The sequence below is a fragment of the Durio zibethinus genome, chromosome 10 (genome assembly GCF_047325235.1).
Source record: "Durio zibethinus cultivar Kanyao isolate XHJ-2024 chromosome 10, ASM4732523v1, whole genome shotgun sequence".
NCBI lineage: Eukaryota > Viridiplantae > Streptophyta > Magnoliopsida > Malvales > Malvaceae > Durio > Durio zibethinus.
In genome coordinates this window covers 23408675-23431618 of record NC_143171.1, presented here as the reverse complement: position 1 = coordinate 23431618, position 22944 = coordinate 23408675, and the positions used below count along the sequence as shown (strand labels likewise).

The 22944-nt window shown below is 31.6% G+C and overlaps 3 protein-coding genes and 1 pseudogene across 6 annotated transcripts; all 4 read left to right on the top strand.

The window, feature by feature from the left end:
• The first annotated feature begins 4405 nt into the window (after nt 1-4405).
• On the top strand, nt 4406-9927 carry LOC111291713 (uncharacterized). 3 transcript variants are annotated; one of them, XM_089766957.1, is made up of 4 exons: nt 4406-5022; nt 6048-6265; nt 6392-7197; nt 7500-9927. In XM_089766957.1, exons 2-4 carry the CDS (start codon nt 6243-6245, stop codon nt 9551-9553), a joined length of 2883 nt encoding a protein of 960 aa, XP_089623083.1. In that variant the 5' UTR covers nt 4406-5022; nt 6048-6242; the 3' UTR covers nt 9554-9927. The 3 variants fall into 3 exon arrangements, with proteins under 3 accessions (XP_089623083.1, XP_022739370.2, XP_089623082.1); XM_022883635.2 differs by having other exon boundaries at nt 6366-7197; XM_089766956.1 differs by lacking the exon at nt 4406-5022 and adding an exon at nt 5040-5127 and having other exon boundaries at nt 6366-7197.
• Nucleotides 9928-10975: 1048 nt separating this feature from the next.
• LOC111291714 (pentatricopeptide repeat-containing protein At4g04370-like) lies at nt 10976-13336 on the top strand. Its single transcript, XM_022883637.2, has one exon. The coding sequence runs from the start codon at nt 10976-10978 to the stop codon at nt 13334-13336; it is 2361 nt and encodes a 786-aa protein (XP_022739372.2).
• A 1398-nt stretch (nt 13337-14734) lies between these two features.
• Nucleotides 14735-18673, top strand: LOC111292143 (putative mitochondrial saccharopine dehydrogenase-like oxidoreductase At5g39410; annotated as a pseudogene). Its single transcript, XR_016345841.1, has 3 exons — nt 14735-15210; nt 15878-16202; nt 17886-18673. The product of XR_016345841.1 is annotated as a putative mitochondrial saccharopine dehydrogenase-like oxidoreductase At5g39410 (transcript).
• A 136-nt stretch (nt 18674-18809) lies between these two features.
• On the top strand, nt 18810-20738 carry LOC111292569 (F-box/kelch-repeat protein At3g06240-like). Its single transcript, XM_022885013.2, has one exon. It carries the CDS (start codon nt 19471-19473, stop codon nt 20599-20601), a length of 1131 nt encoding a protein of 376 aa, XP_022740748.1. The 5' UTR covers nt 18810-19470; the 3' UTR covers nt 20602-20738.
• The last annotated feature ends 2206 nt before the right edge of the window (nt 20739-22944 follow it).

Sequence of the window (22944 nt, the reverse complement as noted above, 5' to 3'; positions counted from 1 at the left end):
CCAATTGACCATTGCTTTGCTCCTAACATGCCTCTCATTACAATCAAAATGGTGGCACTTGGTTTTGCAATTGCAATTGCAACATGATGTATAATATATGTTCTATTATAAAGCTTTTAGCACTTCTTTTTTTTTCCAAATATTTCTAGTTGATTTATGGTTGATAACTTTTTGACTTGTTTTCAAAGATGAAGAATAGATTCTATGCTCAAAACTAAGATTGCCTTTTGTTTAGGTGCATAGATAAAACAGAAAGTATCATGTGAAAAAGAAATGTGGGGGCATATAAAGTATGCAATGGATATCGTTCCTCATCTATTTAAAATTTGAACAAAGAGATGCTTGAGATTTGAAATCAAAATTCCAATCCAAAAAAAAAAAAAAATACATATGAAGTTGCTACTATTGTTGTTTGCACATTTAGCTCCAGAAATTTTGGTTTTTTTCTCTTTCCGACCCCATATAGAAAAGTTGATTAATGCTTTAACTTGATGACTTGATATTATGCTTTTAATTTTTTTTTATTATAATTAAAAATAACAAAATAATTTATATATGACAAAATTTGATTCGTTTCAATTCGATATGATCAAATTCTTTTTAAATCGAGAGTTAATCCTGAATCAAGTTGGATTTTTTTTATAAAATTGAGTTTAAGTGGAATTCAGATTTTAGGTAATACAAATCCGACCTTTGATATATATAAAAAATATATTTTTTATTTTTATTTAATTTTATAGTTTTATATAAGTATTATATTAACAAGATAATTGTTTAATTCTTTAATTTAAGATATTAACTTAATAAAATATTATATTTATATATAATTAAGATATAATTTATATTAAAAATAATATTTTATTAATATTATATTAAATAAAAATTACTTAATTAATTTCGGATCGAAACAGTTATAGTTTATAAATATACTGACTGAGTCAAGTTAAAATCGATGTGAACAAAAATTCGTTCTGATTCGATCTATTATCATATTTAATTAAAATTATTGTTCAAATTTGAAATTTTTAATTTTAAAATTGATTTCAGTTTCACTTAATTAATAACTCATTGGTATTATAATTTTTTTCTTTTTATATAATCATCTATAGAGATTTCCAACATGAAATCTTTCCCTTTCTTTTTTCACTTCACAACAACAAATTTCTTCATTCATGTAAATATTATTGACCTTAGAATTCGATTTTTAAAAAGATTTAAACACCATCGATATCGAAGATATCAAAGAACGAAAAGATTTGAATCAAATTGAATCAAATACTCAAATACAACATCCAAGCATTTGGTAAATTAAAATCATAACTTCACATTACAGTCTGCAACTGACCAAGCAAATAACAATTTATCAAACTGTAACAAACATTTAGAGACGGTCCTCCTTGTTGTAGCATATATAGCTGTATCTTAAATGTCTGCTTTATTAGTTAGGTGGGCAAGTTAAACAAAAAGGGTTTTCCAAAATTGATTGGGGATTGAATAGATTCAACCAGATTTATGAGATGTCAAGATCATATACCATATGCACTATTAATGATAAATTTCATTTAAATCTAACAAAACATTAAATTTGTTAATTTATATTATATCGTTTCGTTTTAAATACATATAAATATAAAAATTATAATATTACAATTTTTATATGATTTTTTGTTAATTTTAAATTATATTATTTATTTTGTTATATTATTTTCATGTTGTTTCTCAAATTGCATTCCCAACAAAATATCAATAACTACAAACTTATCATTAATTTTTCAATTGTAGATGGTACTATTATTGCCAACTATAAGAAGAGTAAAGAAGATATTATTATTTATTGGGACCAAGCAATATTTGCAGGATGGTACATACAAATTAGCAGTATTTAATGGAACCCCATCAAAGAAAATACCATATCAGATCACATTTAAAATTTCTTGTGCCCACCAATTTAGTTTGAAAGCTAAAGTCCCAACCCAAAATTTTGAAGATTTCAAGCTGCAAAAACAAGTATATTTGTTAATCATTTCAATTACACTTTTCTTCCCCCCTTTTTTTTTTTGGTTCATGTTCATTCTTTTGCACTGATCTCATATTTTTTAAGATTATTCCATTAAAACAGACATGCTTTTTAAAGTAGCTTTTGTTTATAATTTTGAAACTTTTTTTTTTGATAAAAAAAAATTTGTGATAGATAAGTTATTCAATCTTTCAAGATAAAGCAAGATATACTGCACCTGATAGTTTAAAATAGTTAATTGCAAGTCGTACATTCGAGATGCCTCTAACGAATGATCACCAACAAAACTCAAACTTAAAATCTCTTCGTTAAAAATAATAATCTTAATCAATTGAACCAATCATTTATTGATAATTTTGAAATATTTGTTAACTCTGTCAGGCTTTCAAGTTAGATCAGGTTTTGCTTGAAAATGCAATTGGTTTATGATACAAAGTTGGTCAAAAGGAAAGCAACTCTGAAGATCTTGTCATGGCTTTTTTTTTTTTTCACTGTAATGAGGGGAAAGAAATTAAGTACAGGGAAATGGTTAAAAAACAAAATTTTAAAGTATTCATTTTACCTGCAAACATTTGACTGTAACAACCAAGCAATTGTTGCTTTGTGACGAACAAATTTAAACAATGTTAGGTTCCAATTAAATTTGTAAATGAATGCTTGCTTTAATTAATTTTTTTTATTTTATAAAGATTATTTTAAATTCACATTATGACTCAGACCAAACTTGAGTAAAGTTGTGGAATTTTTATAGTTGCGAGGTTGTTGAGATATAATCTTTTTTTTTTTTTAATTTAATGATATTATTATATGTACAAATAGAAATTTTATCGAATTAAATTTAATTTCTTAAGTAGTAAAGGCTCTAACAGTTATATGCTTTAAATAAAATTGTTATCAACTAATCCTTCCGTTTTAGCCTTTCCTTTATGGTGATGGTTGCAAAGCCAAAAAGTTAATCCGGTAAAGCTTGTTGGAATTAAAAAAAAAAATCATCAATATATTTGAATTTGAACATAATTTAATTAGATTTAATAAAAAAATTAATAATTTTAATTTGTTCTACTCGAATTTCACATGACCTAAACTTAATTAATTCGAATATGAAATGATTCAAATTTAATTAATTAAAAAAATTAATTCAAAATTAAATTGATTTAATTTAAAATTTTAAAAATTTAGAGTTTAAAAAATAATTAAATCCGATAACTCAAATAAAAAAAATTTTAAATTTAAAATGACTCGAACCTATTATTCTATTGAAAAAGATTAATTTTATATAAGTAGGAAATGCTTTTGAATAGGAAAATCAAATATAAATATCAGCAATTAGAAATGATTTAAAACAAGTTGAAGATGCCAAAGAAATAATAACAAAAATGTATCCACGTTTATTCTCTTAAAAAATTTTTATTAATTAATTGTGAAGTAAGATCATTATTGGACTAAAATAAATGAGTTTGATAATAAAATAGTTAGGTAAGAATCCTAAGCATATTGGATTTACACCAAAGTATACCCTTAAACCTAATATGAAAGCATATTTCAGAGAACACATGATTGTTCAGTGTGAACTATTTAGGATTAATCATTAAACATTTTTTTTAATGATATTAAAGATGAAAAGATTTGAATTTAATCTTTTAAATAAAATATATATTAATTATGAAATTTAATATTTATTATAATGTGTTTATAATTAAGGAAAGAGTTGAATTATATGAATAATTGAGATTGAATGAAGTTTGAATAACTCTTGAAAAAATTATTTCACTCGTTATTCGGTTTATTGACATAATTTGTATTAATTTTTAAAAAAATCATAATTTAAAAATAAAAAATTTAATCCTAAATATATTAAATATTTTTTAAAATTATATAAATTAAAATTTCATGATGAGAGGAGAAAATAATTGAGATTGAAAAGAGAGGAATATGCAACGTGGTTCCAAAAATAATAAACCCATCAATCGGAAAAGACACAGAGCTTATCTGTTAATGAACGTAAGATTCCATGATTGGTCATAACACATAGAATATAAGAGTAGGTTGTAGTTAAAGAACAAAGATAATCGTCAAATAAATTATCAAACAAACCAACAACCAAACAAATGCAATAATCCAAATAATTTAAATGAAATTAATCCAAATTTATATAAATTAAAAAAAAAAAACAACAACATTGTACTTTGTCTGAAAATATTGTTGTTCATGTGATTGAAAGTGCGCGTGGGGGTGATGACAGAGTCATTCAGAAAACAAGATTTTTATACAAGTGAAAGAAACGGTGGGGTCAGCGGCTCATGGAAAATGTTGGAGAGTTGTTGTTTGAGTAAGCCCAGGTGTCTGAATTTTTCGTAAATATATGTGTGCCCAAAAAGCATGGAAAGTGGGAGAGAATCTAGAAATTGTGAAAACGAAAATTTCTTATAAAAAAAAAAATGCCATGTCTTCCACATCCTCCATGCCCAGAAAAGAAAAAAAAATGAAAAAAAAATTTACATTAATTGAAAACAAAGCTATAGATGAAGCAAACTCTAATAGAATAATGAGTGAGACCACAAATTGACAAATTTGATGTCATTGTTGTTGTTAAGGGATTTTTTTTCCCCTTATTTATTATTTAGAGATCTCTTATCTGGGATGTGGGATCTCTCTATTTTCTTTTATCAGATACTGGCCCAGCAGATCTGAATTGCCCTTTCTTTTTTTTTTTTTTTTTCTAGAGTGACCATGATCTGAGAATTTTCTTGTTTTTTTTTTTCTTCAATGGCCGGTTTTCTCAGATACCCAATTCCTTGTTTAGGCTCCAGAAGGCCCTTTTTTTAATATTTTGGTTCATTTAGATCATGGGTTGTTTTACTTCTTTTGTGTACCTTTTTTCTGTACTGCTACAGTGAATTGTCAGGAAGCATGTTGGATTCTTGGTGGTTGTCATTTTCTGTATAATTTGGTGATTTTATAAAGCAGTTTCTGATAGGAAGGGTGACAAAGAATATAATTATGAGGTAATTTTTTTTTTTCTAAAGGATGTATAATTGATTCTGTTTATTTATTATATCTGGAGTTCTTTTTCCTCCCTTTTTCAGCTTGAATAATTTGGTGCTTCGATTGTATGGTTTTTCCTCTCTCTTTCTCTCTGTCTGACCCTGAGTTTCTATGTTTCTAGCTGTGGTAGCCATTACTATTAGTAAATTTTATTACTATATATATCTTTTATAAGTTTAACAAGGGTTTGGGAGATTCAGTTTTCCTTTCCTTGAGTCCTTTGTCGTTCTTTATTTGATCATTTAAATATCCTGGGAAAAATCTACTTTAATTATCTGTTGGAATGTGCCCTTTTCTTTTTTCTTGGTTTTGTTTAAATTTTAGTTTTAGCATTGCACTCAGATGCCTGTTTTCTGGTGTTTGTTTGTTCTTTTTTGTTATCTTGAGTTTTTTTTTGGGTTGTGTGAGGAAACTTCATTGAAATCACAGATATCATCCAGATTGACCATATATGTAGACTTTGACTTCTGAATCTGCATCCAGCTTGGTTTTTTATGAGTTTGTTCCAAATGCATTTCCCTGCTCATCAATTCAATAATGACTTGTCTATTTTAGATTGCGTATAGATTTAGCCATCGTACTAACAGTGGTTCAATTCATGTTTGTGGCGTTCAGTTGATGATTTGACTTCAGAAACGCTCAACATAAAAGACAAAAGACCTTAAATACTATAAAAATCGGCGAATAGTCTGCTTCTGATGTTGGGTTCTGTTTCTTGCTGTTAGTTTAATCACTCGATATGGAGTTGATTATTATTAAGGATGTTGGGGTGGTTATGCAAAGATGGATCGATGGCTCTAGATTGTTTATTACATGGAAGTTGTCTGCATCATTGTCTGTTTTAGGCATTGTGAAAGGATCTTTGTCAGTTTTCCTGATCATGAACCATTGGTTACTCCAGTGAATCAGCTAGAAATACAAAGTATGTCTTTTAGGTTGTGTTTTACTACCCAGTAATTCAATGCCTCTTTTTTGTTACTTGCAGGAATGGGAACTGAAGTACATTCAAACATGCAGCTTCCTGGATACTATTCCTTGAGGAATCTAAATGGCAATACTGGCAATGTTGGCTGGCCTTTACATCATGAAGGCAGGAACTCAGGGCAGTACAATGATCTGTTCCTGACAAGGCTGGCTGTAGGATATGATAAGGAACAAATGAGGCAAACTATCTTGAAGCATGATTCGATATTCAGGCATCAGGTATGCCTTCTATTAACTTTGTTGGACTATGATGTTTCTGTGCAAGCCTCAGAACTCGATTTGCAGTGCAGTTCTCTGATGCTTAAATTTGTTTATCCAGCTCCATGAACTCCATCGTCTTTACAGGATACAGAGGGATATGATGAATGAAATCAAGAGCAAAGAAGGAAACAAACATTTGATTCCTGGGGGTACATCAGAGTCAAACCCTTTTTCATCTAGCTTTATGTCTGAAGATGAACAGAAGAAGTGGCACACTTCGAAATCATATTTGTTGGACTTAAATCGTTTTAGAGTATCTACTTCTGGTGCACATAGCATCCAGTCTCAGTTTAGTCCCTTGAAAGGGAATGTTGTACAATCTCGTGGCTGTTTGACTCAAAATGGATTAAAGTTGAAGAACTGTGAAACTTTGGAGTCTCAATGTAACAAGGTTCAGACTATGTTGTTTGACCTTGAATGTCCAGCCCAAGAATACATTAACAATGAAGAGGGAGGTCGAGGAGTTTCTGCAGTGCCAGGATTGGAAAGTCACTATTTAAAAAGGAGTAATGAGATTCCCCATGAAAGGGATCCGATTTTATCTATGAACTGCGATGGCAATTATAGTTTTAATGGTGAAGCTACCAGTTTCAATTTAAATTTAAAGAGAACTCGTGGTTTCACTGATTTGAATGAACCTATTCTGGTTGAAGAAGCATCTACTTCAGCTTGTGCTAGAATTCCAGGTGACATTACTTGCTGCAGAGAGGAGGTCCAAAGGAAGGATCTATCATCAATTTCTAACTCACATCGAGGTTTCCACCAATGGGATGCAGAAGTTTTCCAGGAACCCCACAAAACAAGAGAGAGGGGAGTCAATCTTAACATTCTGCATTTGGAGGCTGATCAAAGGAGGCAAAATGGATGGTTCTCAAATAAATTTGAAAATGGTAATGTAGCTATGTTGCTACAACTCTTTCAATGTTCAATTTTTTATCTATTACAAGTAGTTATATCATTCAATTTACTAACCCCCAAAAAAACCCTTTAAACTTTTGACAACTTTTCCATTTAATCCCCAAACCAAAAAAGTCAGTGCTTAATACAAAAGCGGCAAAAGATTTATTATTTATTTTTTATTTAAAAGCAGTTTTAGTTATTAGTGTTGCAACATCATTCAATTCTTCTTTCTTTTTTTGGCCAACCGACATCATTTAATTCAATTTGACACTTTTGTATGGCACACTCTCAGGACAAACTAGAAGCAACGGAAGTTTTCATCCTGAAGATTTGCATGCCCCATGTAAGTCAGTGCAAGTTGAAACTACCAAGGCCAATTCTGCAATGTTTCTTTTATTTGATCAGAATAAGAGAGAAGCATTTAGAAAACAGAAAATTTTTGGCGTAAAAATACCTGAAAAGAGTGATGTCACGTCTGCTGTTGCATCACATGCACTCGATCCACTGCCTGTTCGTTCTCGGTCAGACACAATTAATTCTGAGATGCTCTCCTTTTCAACTTGTACTAAGTTTTCCGGTAACTTAAGCCAGAATCTATTAGGAAATCCTGGCTCTCGGACCTATGGCCAACTTAATGCTTGTTCAACAGCCTTGGTTCAGGGTCACGACATTGCCAGGGGAAAGTTGCTTGCTGATAGCAATTCAAGATCTCTTCCAAGTTTTAGAGCTGAAGTACCACCTCAAAATGACTTTCACTCTGGCTGTCCATCTGATTCCAAGGAATCACGTTGTTGCTGCTCATCGGTCAGCTTCTGCAACCGAAATGGCATCAGAGAGAGTATATTTGCTTCTAAACAATCTGCTCAACATAGTCCTAAAATTGGCTTCAAACTTTTACCATGGATGATGGAGGCAAAGTCTTCAGTAGATTTAAATATGCGTGCAATGGCTGTGGATGGTTATCAGAATGAAGAAATTTCTCAGTCCAACTTTGTTTCTGTTAATGGATCAATAAAGCAGAACTCAGATGGAGGATTGTCTTGGTTAAGAGCCACAAATACGAAACCTGTCAAAGAAGTTGAAGGTTCTCTTCAAATAAATTTGGATTCCTTGCAAAATTGCACTCAGCAATTTATTGACAAAACTGCAATGAGAATCCAAGATTCCTTGGCAGCAACTTGCGTTGATGATGCAAAGCACAAGAAAAGTGATACTAGTTGCTCTTCAAGCAGTACAAAGCTTCTTGGATTCTCCATTTCTGAAAATGTATGCAGAGATCTGCCTTCGCCAAACTCCCCCTTAAAGCCAGGCTCTCTTGCTTCTGCAATTGATGGTGTTAACTTTGTTATGACTCATGGTCCTCCGCCACCCAAATGTGAACAGCAATGTCTAGCTGAGAAGAGATCAGTTAATCAGAATGCTGATGTCAGACAGATTGATTTGAATTTGTGTGTTATTGAAGAAGGGATAGAAGAAGATGTTCAATCAACATCCTCTTCTATGAGAACCAATGTGAGGATTGCCAAGACAGATTTAGAGGTGCCACTGACCATTGAAATGGAAACTAAGGTTTCTTCTGGTTGTGAATCTTTTGAAAGCAACCTTACAGAATCTTCTACCTTGCTACATGATGAAATCAGTGAGTCTCAAGGACTTTCGAGTGTTTCTGTGGCAGCTGAGGTACTGGTTGCCATATCATCATCCTGTGTGATTAATCTTCTGCAGAATGCCGGCTCTCACCCATTGGAGATATCAGCAAGTGATTCCCTTCATTGGTTTGCAGAGATAGCTACTTCCAGCTGGAGTGATACTGAGAATGATGTTGGATCAGCCAATGGTGCATGCCTTGACGACTTAGCACCGGATGGGATTGATATTTTTGAGTTCATGACATTAAATTTGTCAGAAACCAAAGTAGAGGAGTGTTGTTATAAGCCTGAAGTTCAAGATAACAAAAAAAGTGAAGACACACTTCCAAGACGGCCACGGAGAGGACAGGCAAGGCGAGGAAGGCAGCGGAAGGACTTTCAGAGAGATGTACTTCCTAATCTTACTTCTCTGTCGAGAAATGAGGTGACTGAGGATTTTCAGATGATTGAAGGGCTAATTAGGGCAATTGGTGGAAATTGGCAGTCAAGTTTGACACAGAAGAATAATGCTAAGAGTAGGGGAAGGAAGCGAGCAGGGGGGTCTGCTCCTCCCACCACGACTGAAGACTGTTCGAACCAGCTTCTGCAAATAAAAACAGGACTTGAAGAAAGAAGCCTAACAGGATGGGGGAAGAGAACCAGGCGTCTGCCACGTCAGAGAAGCCTGATTAGCAGCCCTCCTCTAGTTACAAAATAATGAAAGAAAGATCAGTTTGTCATTTCAGAGTGAACTGGAAATTCGTCTCATGGCTTTGCTATAGCCAGATTTTCCCAGCCGGAAAGATCCACATTGTACATTTTTCTTTTCATTTCCACTTTTTAAGCATAGTTGGGTTTTCTCTTATAGTTCACAGTATCCTGATTCCTGAGTGATTCATAATAAGTTGCATTGTCCCTTATGCAACCAGAATATGAACACAAAGACAGAAAATTTTTCAATGTAGAATGTAAAATATTCTGAAGGATTGTTTGAGAGTGTGCAAGAACAGTTAAACAGCTCTTGCTTATAATTCTTTTCTTCGCTGATCAACTTTATTTGATATGATGTCGTAAAGTTTGCATGCTCCTTCATTGCATTGCGTTGCATTGTATTCCACCACTTGTTTTGATCCTGTTTCCATGCATAGCAAAAACTGCTGAATAGGCCATTCAAGCTCTGAATCCAATATTTCCTCCATCACCTTCAAAAGTGTGGCTCAACTCAATTCATTTTTGCAACAAAGTCCTCTATTGGTTCAATTGCTTGTTTTTTGAACCATTTAATATAGATAATGAAATAAACTCTTTTGAAAGCTAATTTTGCTATTTTATGATCATTTACTAAGAATTATACATATATTTTACTATTTGATTCAATAATTAGTACATAATTTTTTTATTAAAAGAAATTTGAATCTTTTCTCCTTAAAAAATATTTCTTCTGTTTTAAATTATTAGAATGTTATTGATTTTTATGAAATTTAAAAAAATATTTTGATTTTAGTATATTTAACATTAAAATTAAATTTTTTTATAAAATTAAAGTTTGCAGACTTTTAATGTCAAAAAGTTAAAAAAAATTATTAAAATATAATTTTAAAATATATAAAAAAAAGTTTTAGATATTAATATATATATATATATAATTTTAAGATATTCTAAAAAAAATAAATAAAAAAAAATTGGGACAGAGGAGTTAAAAAACGATCCTAACGTGACATATCCCTGACATGACATCTTCATGTTGGATATTAAGTCTAGTCCAAAAAATTCTTTCTTCTTAGCTCCATTGTTCATAATTCTTCCTTTAAAGAAATGAAAAAGAAAACAACGGTGCTAGGAAAGAGAGAAAGACTTTGGTTTCTCACATGAAAAAGCCTTGTTTCTCCTTGTTAGAACTTAACAGCCACCATTTCAACGTTTGGCCCTAAATTCATATTGTAGTTTCTATCCTTTTTCTAAAAACAAGTTGCGAATTTCAACTGCAAAAAGGATCAAAAGCTTCAAAGAAATGGCTTGATTTCCCATCTGGGTTTTTCTTATTCCTTTCTAAAGCGCAATCATTTTATCACTTACTCTACATTTAAGCATGGTTTTTTTCATACTTAAAATATCTTCACTTCTCCGAAGAAACAACCCAATGCCATCTTTTAATTCTCAAAATCTATTCCTTTATCATTCAACTAGCAATAAAGTGGAAGAACTTGCTTCGTTAGTGGAGAACTGTAAAGATATTGCTTCCTTGAGAAAGCTCCATGCTTGTGTTTTAACTCATGGGCTTTGTCAAAGTACTTTTCTAGGCTCGAAGCTTGTAACTTGCTATCCAAAGTTTGGATTTTTAGCTGAATCAAGACGGATTTTTGATAGAATTATCAATAATAATCTCTTTCTTTGGAATTCAGTCCTTGTTGGGTATTTTAGAAGTGGTCAATATAATGAAGTTCTTAGGCTGTATTTGAATTTGAAGCAAAAAAAGATTGGTTTAAATACTTCAGCTGTTACTTTTGTTTTGAAAAGTTGTGTTGAAATGGGCAATTTTGAATTTGGGAAAGGAGTTCATCTTGATGCTTTTAAGTTTGGGTTAAGTAAAGATGGATTTGTGGGGTCTTCACTTATAGGATTATATTCAAAGTATGAAGATATGGATGGTGCTTCCAAAGTGTTTGATGAAATAGCTGAAAAAGATGTTGTTGTTTACACTGCAATGATAACTGGATATGCACAAGTTGGCGGTCAGCTCGCCTATGAGGCTTTTGAATTTGCTTGCCGCATGCAGGAGGAAGAGATTGATCCCAACAAGGTGACAATGGTGAGTTTGTTGCAGGCAGCAGCAGAGTTGGAAGCATTGAAAGAAGGCAGGTCGATCCATGGATATGCTATTAGAAGAGGGATTGGTTGTTTGGATGAAGTATTTGAGACAAGTCTCATGGACATGTATATTAAATGCAGGGTACCAACAATGGCTGCTTGCATTTTTGAAAGAATGAAGATAAGAACAATTTGTTCTTGGAATGCTATGATAACTGGGTATCTTCATATGGGGCTGCCCTTGGAAGCTTTGGGACATTTTTGTACGATGGTACAAGAAAATGTTTTTCCAGATTTGATTAGCTTAGCCAATGGGATTTTCTGTTGTGCTGATTTGAATTATTTGAGAGAAGGCAAGAGTATTCATGGTCACATTATTCGGATAGGTTACCAGCTTGATCTAGTAGCGACTACTGCTTTGGTCGATATGTACTCCAAGTGCCACAATTTGATCCAAGCTAGGAAATTATTTGATGTAATGGAGACAAGAGATGTGATTTCGTACAATGTCATGATAGCAGGTTATATTCAAAATGAATTTACTTCTGATGCCTTGAACATTTTTACTGAAATGGTTGGAATTGGTATTAAACCAAACCTAGGTTCGATCCTGAGTGTACTTTCTGCATTGTCAGAGCTGAAGAATGTAAGAGGAGGAAGGAGTGTTCATGGTTACATACTGAGACATTTGTTTCATATGAATACTGAAGTTGCCAATCAAATTGTCTACATGTATGCAAGATGCGGTTGTATTTATGATTCAAGGCAAGTCTTTGACCGGATAAGATATAAGGACTTGATTTCATGGACTTCAATGATGATGGGCTATATCTACCATGGGCATGCTGATGAAGCCATCATATTGTTCTGGATGATGAAAAAAGAAAGACTAGACCATGATTCTGTCACTCTGATAAGTTTACTCCAGGCATTCTCACAGCTTGGACATCTAAGTCTAGCAAAGGAAGTTCACTGTCATTTATATCGAGCTCTAATGGAAAGAGACACGCTATTAATAAATTCCCTGATAACTACTTATGCCAAGTTGGGAAAGTTAAATATGGCCAGAAATCTATTTGAGTGCACCACTAGAAGGTGTCTAACATCATGGAACACGATGATTGCTGCGTATGGGATGCATGGGAACTTCATAGAAGTTCTCAGACTATTTGATCGAATGAAAAGGGAGATGATCAAACCCAATGACATAACCTTTACATCAATACTTACTGCTTGCAGTCATTCCGGCTTGGTGAAAGAGGGTCTGCAAGTATTTAACTGCATGAGAGAAGAATATTGTATAAGTCCCTCTGAAGAGCATTATGCATGCATTGTGGATTTATTAGGCCGAGCAGGACGCCTCGAAGAAGCATATGATTTGCTTAAATTGCTGCCTGCTAGACAAAGTGCGTTTGCAATGGGTGCTCTGCTTGCTGCTTGCAGAACGCATGGAAATACAGAACTGGGGGAGGTTATAGGAAATTGCCTTTTGGATTTAGAACCTGAGAACGCAAGTGTATATAATTCAGTATCAAATTTATATGCAGAAAGTGGAAAATGGGATGAAGCAGCCAGAACAAGGAACATGGCGAAGAAGAAGGGTTTGAAGAAGGCTGCAGGATATAGTCTGATTGAACTAAATCAGGGAGCATTGAACTATTCCAAGGTAAAAAAGCAAGAGCTGAGGGAGTGATAATCAGTAACAGAAAGAATTCTATTGTCTGTAATCTAGTTACATTGAGTGCTCTATTTCCCCCACACAAAAAAAAAAAAAAAAAAGATGCTAAAGATTTTCAATAATGATTTTTCTTCACAGTCCTTGAACCAAGTTTCTTTTGTAGACATTCCTTTGAAGTTTGAATGCTATATATCAGTATAATAGTAGTCTGCAAACCGATTTTTGAGAGACTACTGGTAACAGTACCACAGCAACAAACAACATTTGGTTCAATAAAATTTCCTTGCATGATCTTTTCTTTTGAAGTCATTAAACCAAGTGTTTCTTGGCACTCTTGAACCAGGCCCATGAAAGGTTAATTACATTACTTTGGCAATGCATAATAAAAAGTATTACCACTTAAATTAACTTTATTTTAGCAATAAAAGGCTTTTAGGCTTCACTTAGTACATTTTTTTTAATTGATCTAAATAAATTTATTTACGTCGGATTTAATAAATTTATAAAAAATTTTCTTTTCATTAACTCTTAAGCAGATTTGAATCTATATAATCTAATTAAATTAACTTCAGTCATCCTTGTCCCTGATCATTTTTCTAAATAACAAAATCAAGCTTCTTTGAAAAAATTAATCTAAAATTTTCATGATATCTAGAATAAAGGAAAATTTTCATCAAAGTAGTAACTTGTGGAGGTATTAATATTTCATGCACTTGTTCTATAAACAGACCATTTTCTAAATAATTCTTTTTTATTTTGGAAGCAAGATCATTTTCTAAACAACTAAATCAAGCTTCTTTAAAAAAAAAAAATTAAAATTTTCATCAAATTAGTAACTTGTAGAGGTATTCATATTTCATGGACTTGATCTATAAACAGATCACTTTCTAAATAACTAAATCAAACTTCTTTGAAAAAGATTAATATAAAATTTTTTAATATCTAGAATAAAGGAAAAATTTTCCATCAAAGTAGTGGTAAAAGTAATTTTTAAAGACAAATTTCTTCAACAAAAAAAAAAAAAACACATATTTTATGTTTCACCTAAAAAAGAAAGACATGTTTCATGGAATTGTCAAAGTAAAATATAATACAAATCCATTAATTAGCTCAAATTTTAATAAAATTATTCAAATTATTTTGGGAATAAGATTAAATTTGTCATTGTATTATGATTTAATATTAAAAATTTCATGTATTTTTATTTTATTAAAATTTATTAATTATTTTATATATTTTTATTCTTAAATAAAAATTAAAATATTTTAATATTTTTTATAACAAGTATTTTATTTTATTTTTAATGTAAAAAATTAATAAAATTTAATATTACAAATTTGGCCTTAATCCTCCTTATATTAATAGGGTTCTGGACTTCTTGTAACTCACGCACAACTTAAGAAGCATTTATCCACGTAATTAATAGGCAAAAACCGCGGCTAAAACTCTCAACGCATTGACCTCCATAGCCAATTCTGTCCTTGCGTCTTCCACTTTCATTTTCCAGCAAAACCAAAAGAAAAAAAAAAAAAAAACCATGCAAACAACGCACCTCAAAAGACCCATCCTTTCTATGACATAATCATCTTAGGAGCCTCAGGCTTTACGTGCAAATATGTAGTAAAAGAGGCCTTAAAGTTCCTCAACACCCCATCTTCTCCTCTTAAAACTTTAGCCATCGCTGGCCGTAGCAATGAAAAGCTTGTTAAAACTCTTCAATGGGCAGCTCATCCTAGCTCTCCTTCTCCATATATTACTATTATCACTGCTGATACTACTGAACCACCTTCACTGTTGAGTCTTTCTACTCAAACTAAGGTTTTCCTTAATTGTGTTGGACCATTTAGGATCCATGGTGAGCCTGTTGTTGCTGCTTGCACCTCTTCTGGGTATCCTTTTGGCCGTTTTGACTTTTTTATATTCTTGTTTGTGCATTTCGATTTTTTTTTTTCTGATTTGTTGTTAAATGGTGGAAATTCGGGTTTTTTAAGGATTCTTGAGTGCTAATGATGTATAAAAGTGTGATCTTTTAGCTTGTTTTATGAGGATTTATTGTTGAAACGAATGTAATTTTATGAGCATGGTGGAAATGAATGAATCTTGAATTGGATACTGATATTTGGGGGGAATCTACTAAATTAAACGATGATAACTACATTGGCCCCTGTTGCCTTCAAGGTGAGCCTGGTGCTGCGGCTTTCACCTATTTTAGGTACCCTTTTGGTCTCTTGAAAGTTACATGTAATTTTGTTCGTGTATTTGTATGTCTTTGGTTTGTTGTTAATTGGTGGAATCAGGAATGTGGGGTTTTTTTTTAAAGGTTCTTGAATGTTAATTATGCATAAAGTTGTGATCTTTTGGTCTGTTTTATGGGGTTTAGTTTTAAAATCATGAATTCTGTTCAGTGTAAGTTTCTCTTCGCTTATTTTCCTTAAAGGATTGAATCAGTTCAACTACTTGTTCTTACTCTAACCATTGTTCTCTCCAATTTCTAATTTTATTTCTATAATAAGTGTTTCTTTAGTTTATTTAAACTTTTTTTCTTGCTTATGCTAGGTGTGATTATTTGGATATAAGTGGGAAGCCTGAGTTCATGGAAAGAATCGAGGCAAAATACCATAAAAAGGCTCTGGAGACAGGTTCATTGGTTGTTTCAGCATGTGGATTTGATTCCATTCCTGCTGAAATGGGGGTTATGTTCAATTCCAGGCAGTGGGTGCATCCTGCTGTACCAAACAATATTGATGCATATGTGAGTTTGGAGTCTGATAAAAAAATTGTTGGGAACTTTGCAACATATGAATCAGCAGTTTTGGGTGTGGCGAAAATGGATAAGTTGCAGGAATTGAGGCGTTCCAGACCCGAGAGACCTAGACCAGTGGTGAGCAGTTATTCTCTATTTTTGTTGGTTGGTGATATGTTAGTGTTTCGTGGTTTGTCGAAGACATTAGTTGGCTGCAGGATGTCTGTTATGATTTTTTAGGTATTTAGGAATTCAACGGTGCCCTTGCTTGATTTTAGTTTCTGACCTTATGTCACTACAAGTGATTTTTTTTTTCTTTGTAGTAATATTATTTAATTTTGTGCTCTATTTGGTTGGCTTGGAAATAGAGGAGGACAAATAACTCGTGGGTCTCTTTCTAGTTATATTGAAATTCAGACTTTAGGTAATCAATCTCTTTGTCCTAATGCAACTAGCTTTACGGCATCCTCACTTTACCTGGCAATCTAAATTATACTTCATTCCATGGTATGTATGTCTATGTGGGTCATCACTAAGCAAGAAGGCTGATCCCAAAAATGTTATATTTGCACTGTTATACAGTGTGCATGCAACTTCGACATGATGCTCAGTGATACCTGGTTTACTTTTAATTTGTTTCAAGGCAAGTTGCTACTAGTTTATGTAGTGACACATACTACCAACTATAATGGCAGATCTGCTACTGATGACTTAAACATGGTGGGAATATTGGTGGTGAAAATGAAGCCAAAGGAACATATTGGTGGTAGCAGTGAAAATGGTTGCTGTAGTAGTACCATGGTAGCCATTTCTTCATTCACCATCAACCTATGCAGTAGTCATGATTGGTGGTAATGAAGTAGGACTAGGTGGCTGCAGCCCTTAAAAGATGGTGCTAGTGAATGTTGGCCTAGGCGGCTGCAGTAATAAAAGAGAGTAGACTGATAGTAACATATCGTTGGGTACGTATAGACAATGATGATAGTTGCTGTGCTCTTGGTAGTATAATGATGCTGATGTTTTGAGGAAAGACCTTGACATTTCATGCATTTTTACAGAGGAGGCATTGATTCTTACTTCTTAGGGCACAGAGATGTATAGTAGGAATAATGCTTCTGCCCAAAAGAGATGAGATTACTGGCCCGAAAGAGATGAGATTACTGGTGAAAGTTACTATGATTCGGTGATGCTGTTGGAATCGTAACAATATTGTTTGCAAAAAAACGATTGACAGAAGTGCCAAGCTAGTTGCAGTTGGAGGCAAAGGTGGGAGTATAATACTGTTGCCTATGAATTGTGATAACATCCTTTAACATATAGTTCAATATTTGACACGAGTATTGCTATTAGTTATCAATATCATGTGAGATTTGGTTTCATAATTCTTTCTGGAATTCTATGATATTATATGAATCATGTTTGCAATATAATGCATCTGACATTGAGTGTGAGAAAATATACTTTGCTTAGTCCTGATCTGTTGCTGGTAGAGGTCATGGAATCCTTGTTCCCAAGGCTTATATGATGCTGTTACATCAAGGCTCATGTGAATCCCATCTGGGGCTTCTTGACTGATGGATCACATTATTAAGTCATAGGCTTTGTCAAAATTTTCATTTCAGTGAAGAGAGCTGTAATTTGGAAAATTTTCATTGACTGAGAACCAAAAATGATTTCTTTCCCCAAACAAATTGATTCATTAGTTTCTGAATCATTGGTTCTTCAGTTAAATCTTAAATATTCAATATTGATAATTATGAATTGGTAGATGATAATTCTTACAATGTCCTGTAATGATGGTTTACTATTGTATGGTTGCAGATTCCTGGCCCACATCCTCCTAAAGGACCAATGATAGAACACCAGGAGAAGATTGGCCTTAAGGCTGTAAAGCTACCTTCAGCAGATGCTTTAGTTGTTCGAAGGACTCTTTTTAGTCTGATAGAGAACCCACATGGTCTCCCTGGGGTTAATGAGAATGCTGAACATACTGAAAAGAGGGAGGCCTTCTGGTCATCAGTGAGGCCAACTCATTTTGGCGTGAAAATAGGATCTAAATCCCTGTTGGGCATCTCTTGAATCATCGGAGTGGGGATGTTCATTGGGCTCTTAAGTATAACTTATTTTGGTAGGTGGCTTCTCTTGTTAGCTTTGGATGGTTTCGAAAGACAGGTCCCTCTGAGGATAAGGTGAGAAGTGCATCATTTAAGATGTGGTTTGTCAGGTATGGTTTTAGTGACACAGCCTTCCTTCAGAAAGAAACTGAAAACCTGACATGCAAATCATAACAAGAGTAATGGGACCTGAGATTGGCTATGTGACTCCTCCTATAGTGCTACTTCAATGTGCTCTCATACATTTGAGCCAAAATGAAAACCTGCCTAAGGGAGGAGTTTTTACCCCTGGGATTGTATTTAGTCCAGATCTCTAAGAAAGGTTGCAGGAGAATGAAATATCATTTGATCTCATTTCAGAGAGTGCACTCCCTGCTTAAACTGGTAGCCTAGTATGGACTTCGTCATCTTTCTGGGAAATAATACGAGGACACAGTTTCTTTTGGATTAATAACATACAACACTTGAAAATAATAAAATTGAAAGTTTTATACAGTTTCCTCTTCTTTTTATTCTTAGTTCTGTTTTAAGAATCTGTCCTGTTTTCCCTTGCTCCTGATGGAAGATTGCACAGGTTTCTCCTGTGAAAAAGCCATAAGAAATGTGACAAGAGAATAATAATACTGTTACTTTTATTATTATTATTATTATTATTATTATTATTATTATTATACCATGAGTGATTATTGTGTTTTCAAAACATGATAGCAAGAGATTCTCTCTAACCAATTAGGGAAGTTTAGCATCAGAATATTTTGATATGCTCATTGAATTGTATTTAGAAAAAGAATGAGAAGAAAAGAATATAATACATTCCCTGAGACAACATTTTCCTTAATCTTTCTTCAAGAGTCAGTGCTTAAGGTATATGCCACAACTTTGCAAGTAAGGCAGCAAGAATAAAACTCATCCATAAGTTTAGAATCCTTACAAATGTACATAGTTGTCAAACCCCACATTAATTTTAATCCAAGATTCCAGACTGAGATTGGATGATTAGGTAATATTATAGGATTCTATGTCAGTATTGCCTGTAAAAATTTTATTGCAACTAGTTCTACTTTTTTTAAAATGATAACAAGTTTATGCTAAAAGTTGAAAAGGAATATGGAATAATATTTGGTAAGAGCGCTCCTTCTTTTTTCTCTACCACACAACTAGATATTATAAGAGATATGATGCATGTATATATTGTTTTCTTTGAACCTGTGGGTAACAATAAGAGGATATAAATGTGGGGTTTTGACATTTGATAATAGGAAAAAGGAGAGGAACAAGGAGGAAGAGCCAACATGCAGGGCTTTGGTAATTTGCCAAGTGACTTGTTCCTCGAAATCCTTCTGCGGTTGCCAGTAAAATCTTTGACGCGATTCAAGTGCGTATGCAAATCATGGTATGCTCTCATTAACCATCCTAAATTCATTTCCATGCACCTTAGCTACAACAGCAACAACAATGAATTTGTTCTTATCAAGCGTTGCCTGTTAACATGCTTAGGCAAGAAAGAAAATATGTTCTCATTGGTCAGCAGCAAGGATTTTTCTTCTGTAAATATAGCTGTTGATGTACCCTTGTATAAGAAAGAGCCATATTTACAACTTTTAGGTCAATGTGATGGCATTATTTGTCTATCAAATTATAGAGATGACATAGTTCTATGTAACCCTGCAACCAAAGAATCCATGGTTCTTCCCAAATCCTGTCTCCTTTATTTGTCTTTGAACCCGAATTTGATTCCCCAAACCAATGGCCTGGGATTTGGTTATGACCTCAAAAATCAACAATACAAGGTTGTTAGGATTGTGTCATATTGGGGGGAGTTTGGAGACGGTTTACCCCAACTTTCCAGGGTAGAAGTATACACCATGGGAACTGATTCTTGGAGAGAAATCAAGAATGTTAAGATCCCTGCCAATGTTCAATACTCTCCTTGTTTTGAGACTTACTTTAATGGAGCATTTCATTGGCATGCTATGGACTATAACAATAACGAAGTCATCCTTTCATTCAACATGGGAGACGAGGAGTTCCAAAGAATATCAATGCCTGATTTTCTTTACATTGATGATAATTCTATCTGCAAGAGTCTCCTGGTTTGGAATGGTTGCCTTGCTTTGATCGTCTATCCAGGAAAAGGAATTGAAAAATCATTTCAGATATATGTGATGGAAAAATATGGGGTGAAGGAATCTTGGACGAGAAAATTAACCATTGGACCACTTACAGGAGTTGAAATGCCATTTATGTTTTGGAAAAATGATGGTGAGATTCTGATGGAAGGAATTGATGGACAGGCAGTGTCCTACAACTTCATCACAAAAGAAATCAGGAATCTTCAAATTTATGGGGTTCCAAAATCTTTTCAAACTCTTGCTTATGTAAATAGCCTTGTTTCAATCAGGAGACGGAAATCAAATGCTTGAAGAAAAGAATAATTGATTAGGATTGAAATATTTATGATATTTTAGTTTTCCATCAGCTAGACTAAACAGCTTTGCATTAAAATTACAAATATTGTATGGTTTCAAATAAATGAAAGTAAATCTTTCCCCTTCAATCAACCTTTGTTTTGTTTTGTTTTTTTATTAATTACCAATGGCTTCATATACAATCAAATGTCTTTTTTTTTTTTTTAATCTTGTTCGCCATTTGAGACCAAGTATCATTTTCTCAAATTTTGTGGTTTATTCGGGTGATTTTATTACTTTGGTTATCTTATCACTTAAAATTTGAAATTACTTTGTTTGGTTAAAAATCGTTAATTCTTAAAAATTAAAGATCATCATATTTTCTATTATTAAAAATTAAACATTATTTTGTTTAAAAGTATAAAAATAACTATGTATATTGTAACAGTTAAATATGTTAATGATTTTAATATAGTTTAAAGATAATAATTTGTAAAATATTAGTAATATTTCATTTATTTTATAATAAATTATAATTAACTTATTAATTTAATAACTATATTTATTGATATGTAAACTAATTTTTATAATATAAATTATGTAAAAACATTTGAATTAAAAAATAAAATTGTTCTATTAAATTCATAATAAAAGAAAAACAAAAAGATTGTATTATATATAAAATATTAAAAAATTAAAAAATACACATTATTTTTGAATTTGTTATAATGAATATTAATTTGAAATATAAAAATTTATAATATAAAATAATTAAAATTGTAAGAGGAAGCAAGATTTTAATGAATAATATTGATTATTGTTAATTTTATAAATCACTTTACTTCGATAATAAAAATTTTTAATCCTTTTAGACAGGGATTAGATCATTCTCCAAAATAGTGATTTGATCACTATTAGTGATCTAAAATCACTGTTATATAAGATCACCGAGTGCTTATCAAATAGACAAATATAGTGATTTAATCACCATGAGTAGATTAACCTAGATTTTGGAATGATCACACTATATAAAACACTACCTTAAGGTAATGTTGTCCATTCTTGGTGTGATGTACAAAGACATGAAAATGTGTATTCGTATTTGTTTATTTTTTGTCAAATATTATGTGTAAACACATGAAAATTATTGTATTATAATTCATGTGAACATGTCAAATACAAAATATATTTTTTGCTAAACTTATATATGGTTTTACTAAAATCTTAAACAGTGTCACTTTTTTATTTTATTTTTTTCTTTGTTTTAGTATTGTTTTATCAAGTCGTATTTAAAATTACCAGACCTACTAGATTATATATATTTCATAATAATTGTTTATTAAGTTGATTTTCAAACTCAAATTTAAAATTAATTTTAATGCATATTATTAGTGAAAATTAAAGTAATAAATAAAAGTAACTCATAAAAAAATAAAGTTAAAAATCATAATTAGAATATTTAATGAATAAATTTAGTTAAGTATTAATAAATAAATTAATAAATAATTAAAAAGTAAAAATTATCTATCATTAGTCATGAAGAAAAATCTGACAAACTAAAAACTAAAAATAAAAAACATATGAAACTATTTCATTCAAAAGTAAAAAAATAAAAAAAAGGGTTAATTTTGAAAATGAATAGATAAATAGAGTATGAACATGCATAAAAAAGTGAATAAAAGAAAAATAAAATCAACCGACAAACAAGATAAAGAAAAAAAGTTTATGAACATAAAAAACCATGTAACTTGGTGATCAAAATTTTCTTGATCATAATGAAATCGATAAATTTAAAGGGTTATGAAGAGTAACTTAGTAATTTAGCATACAAGATTCTCTATTTATAATACGAATATGAGAGATTTTTATAAATTAAGAGTAATTTATGCAAAAAAAATTATAATGGGTTATTAATTATTTATGTAATATATCCTTTATTTTGAAAAGTTTACATTTAATATTTTAAAAAATTCTTGTAAGACAATAAATTATACCAATTTTAATATTATATAAATATATAAAAGCCAAATCTTTTGGCAAAAAAAAAAAATCCAAGGTGGATGGTCTATTATTTTGACATGTGGATGATCTTAAACAATTGACATGTGTCTTAGATTTAATTAATTTTATTTAATTTCATTTAAATTTTAAAATATTTCAACATATTGATTATATTTGAATTGTTTTTAAAAAATTAAATTAATTACATTTATTTTTTATTATTGTTTATCTTAAATCACTCTTAATTAAATTCATATTAAAGGTAATAAAACTTTAATTTCCATCATTATAAGATAATTTTATGTTCTTTTTTTTTTTAATTAAAATATTCAACTCTTAAATTACATTTTATATAAA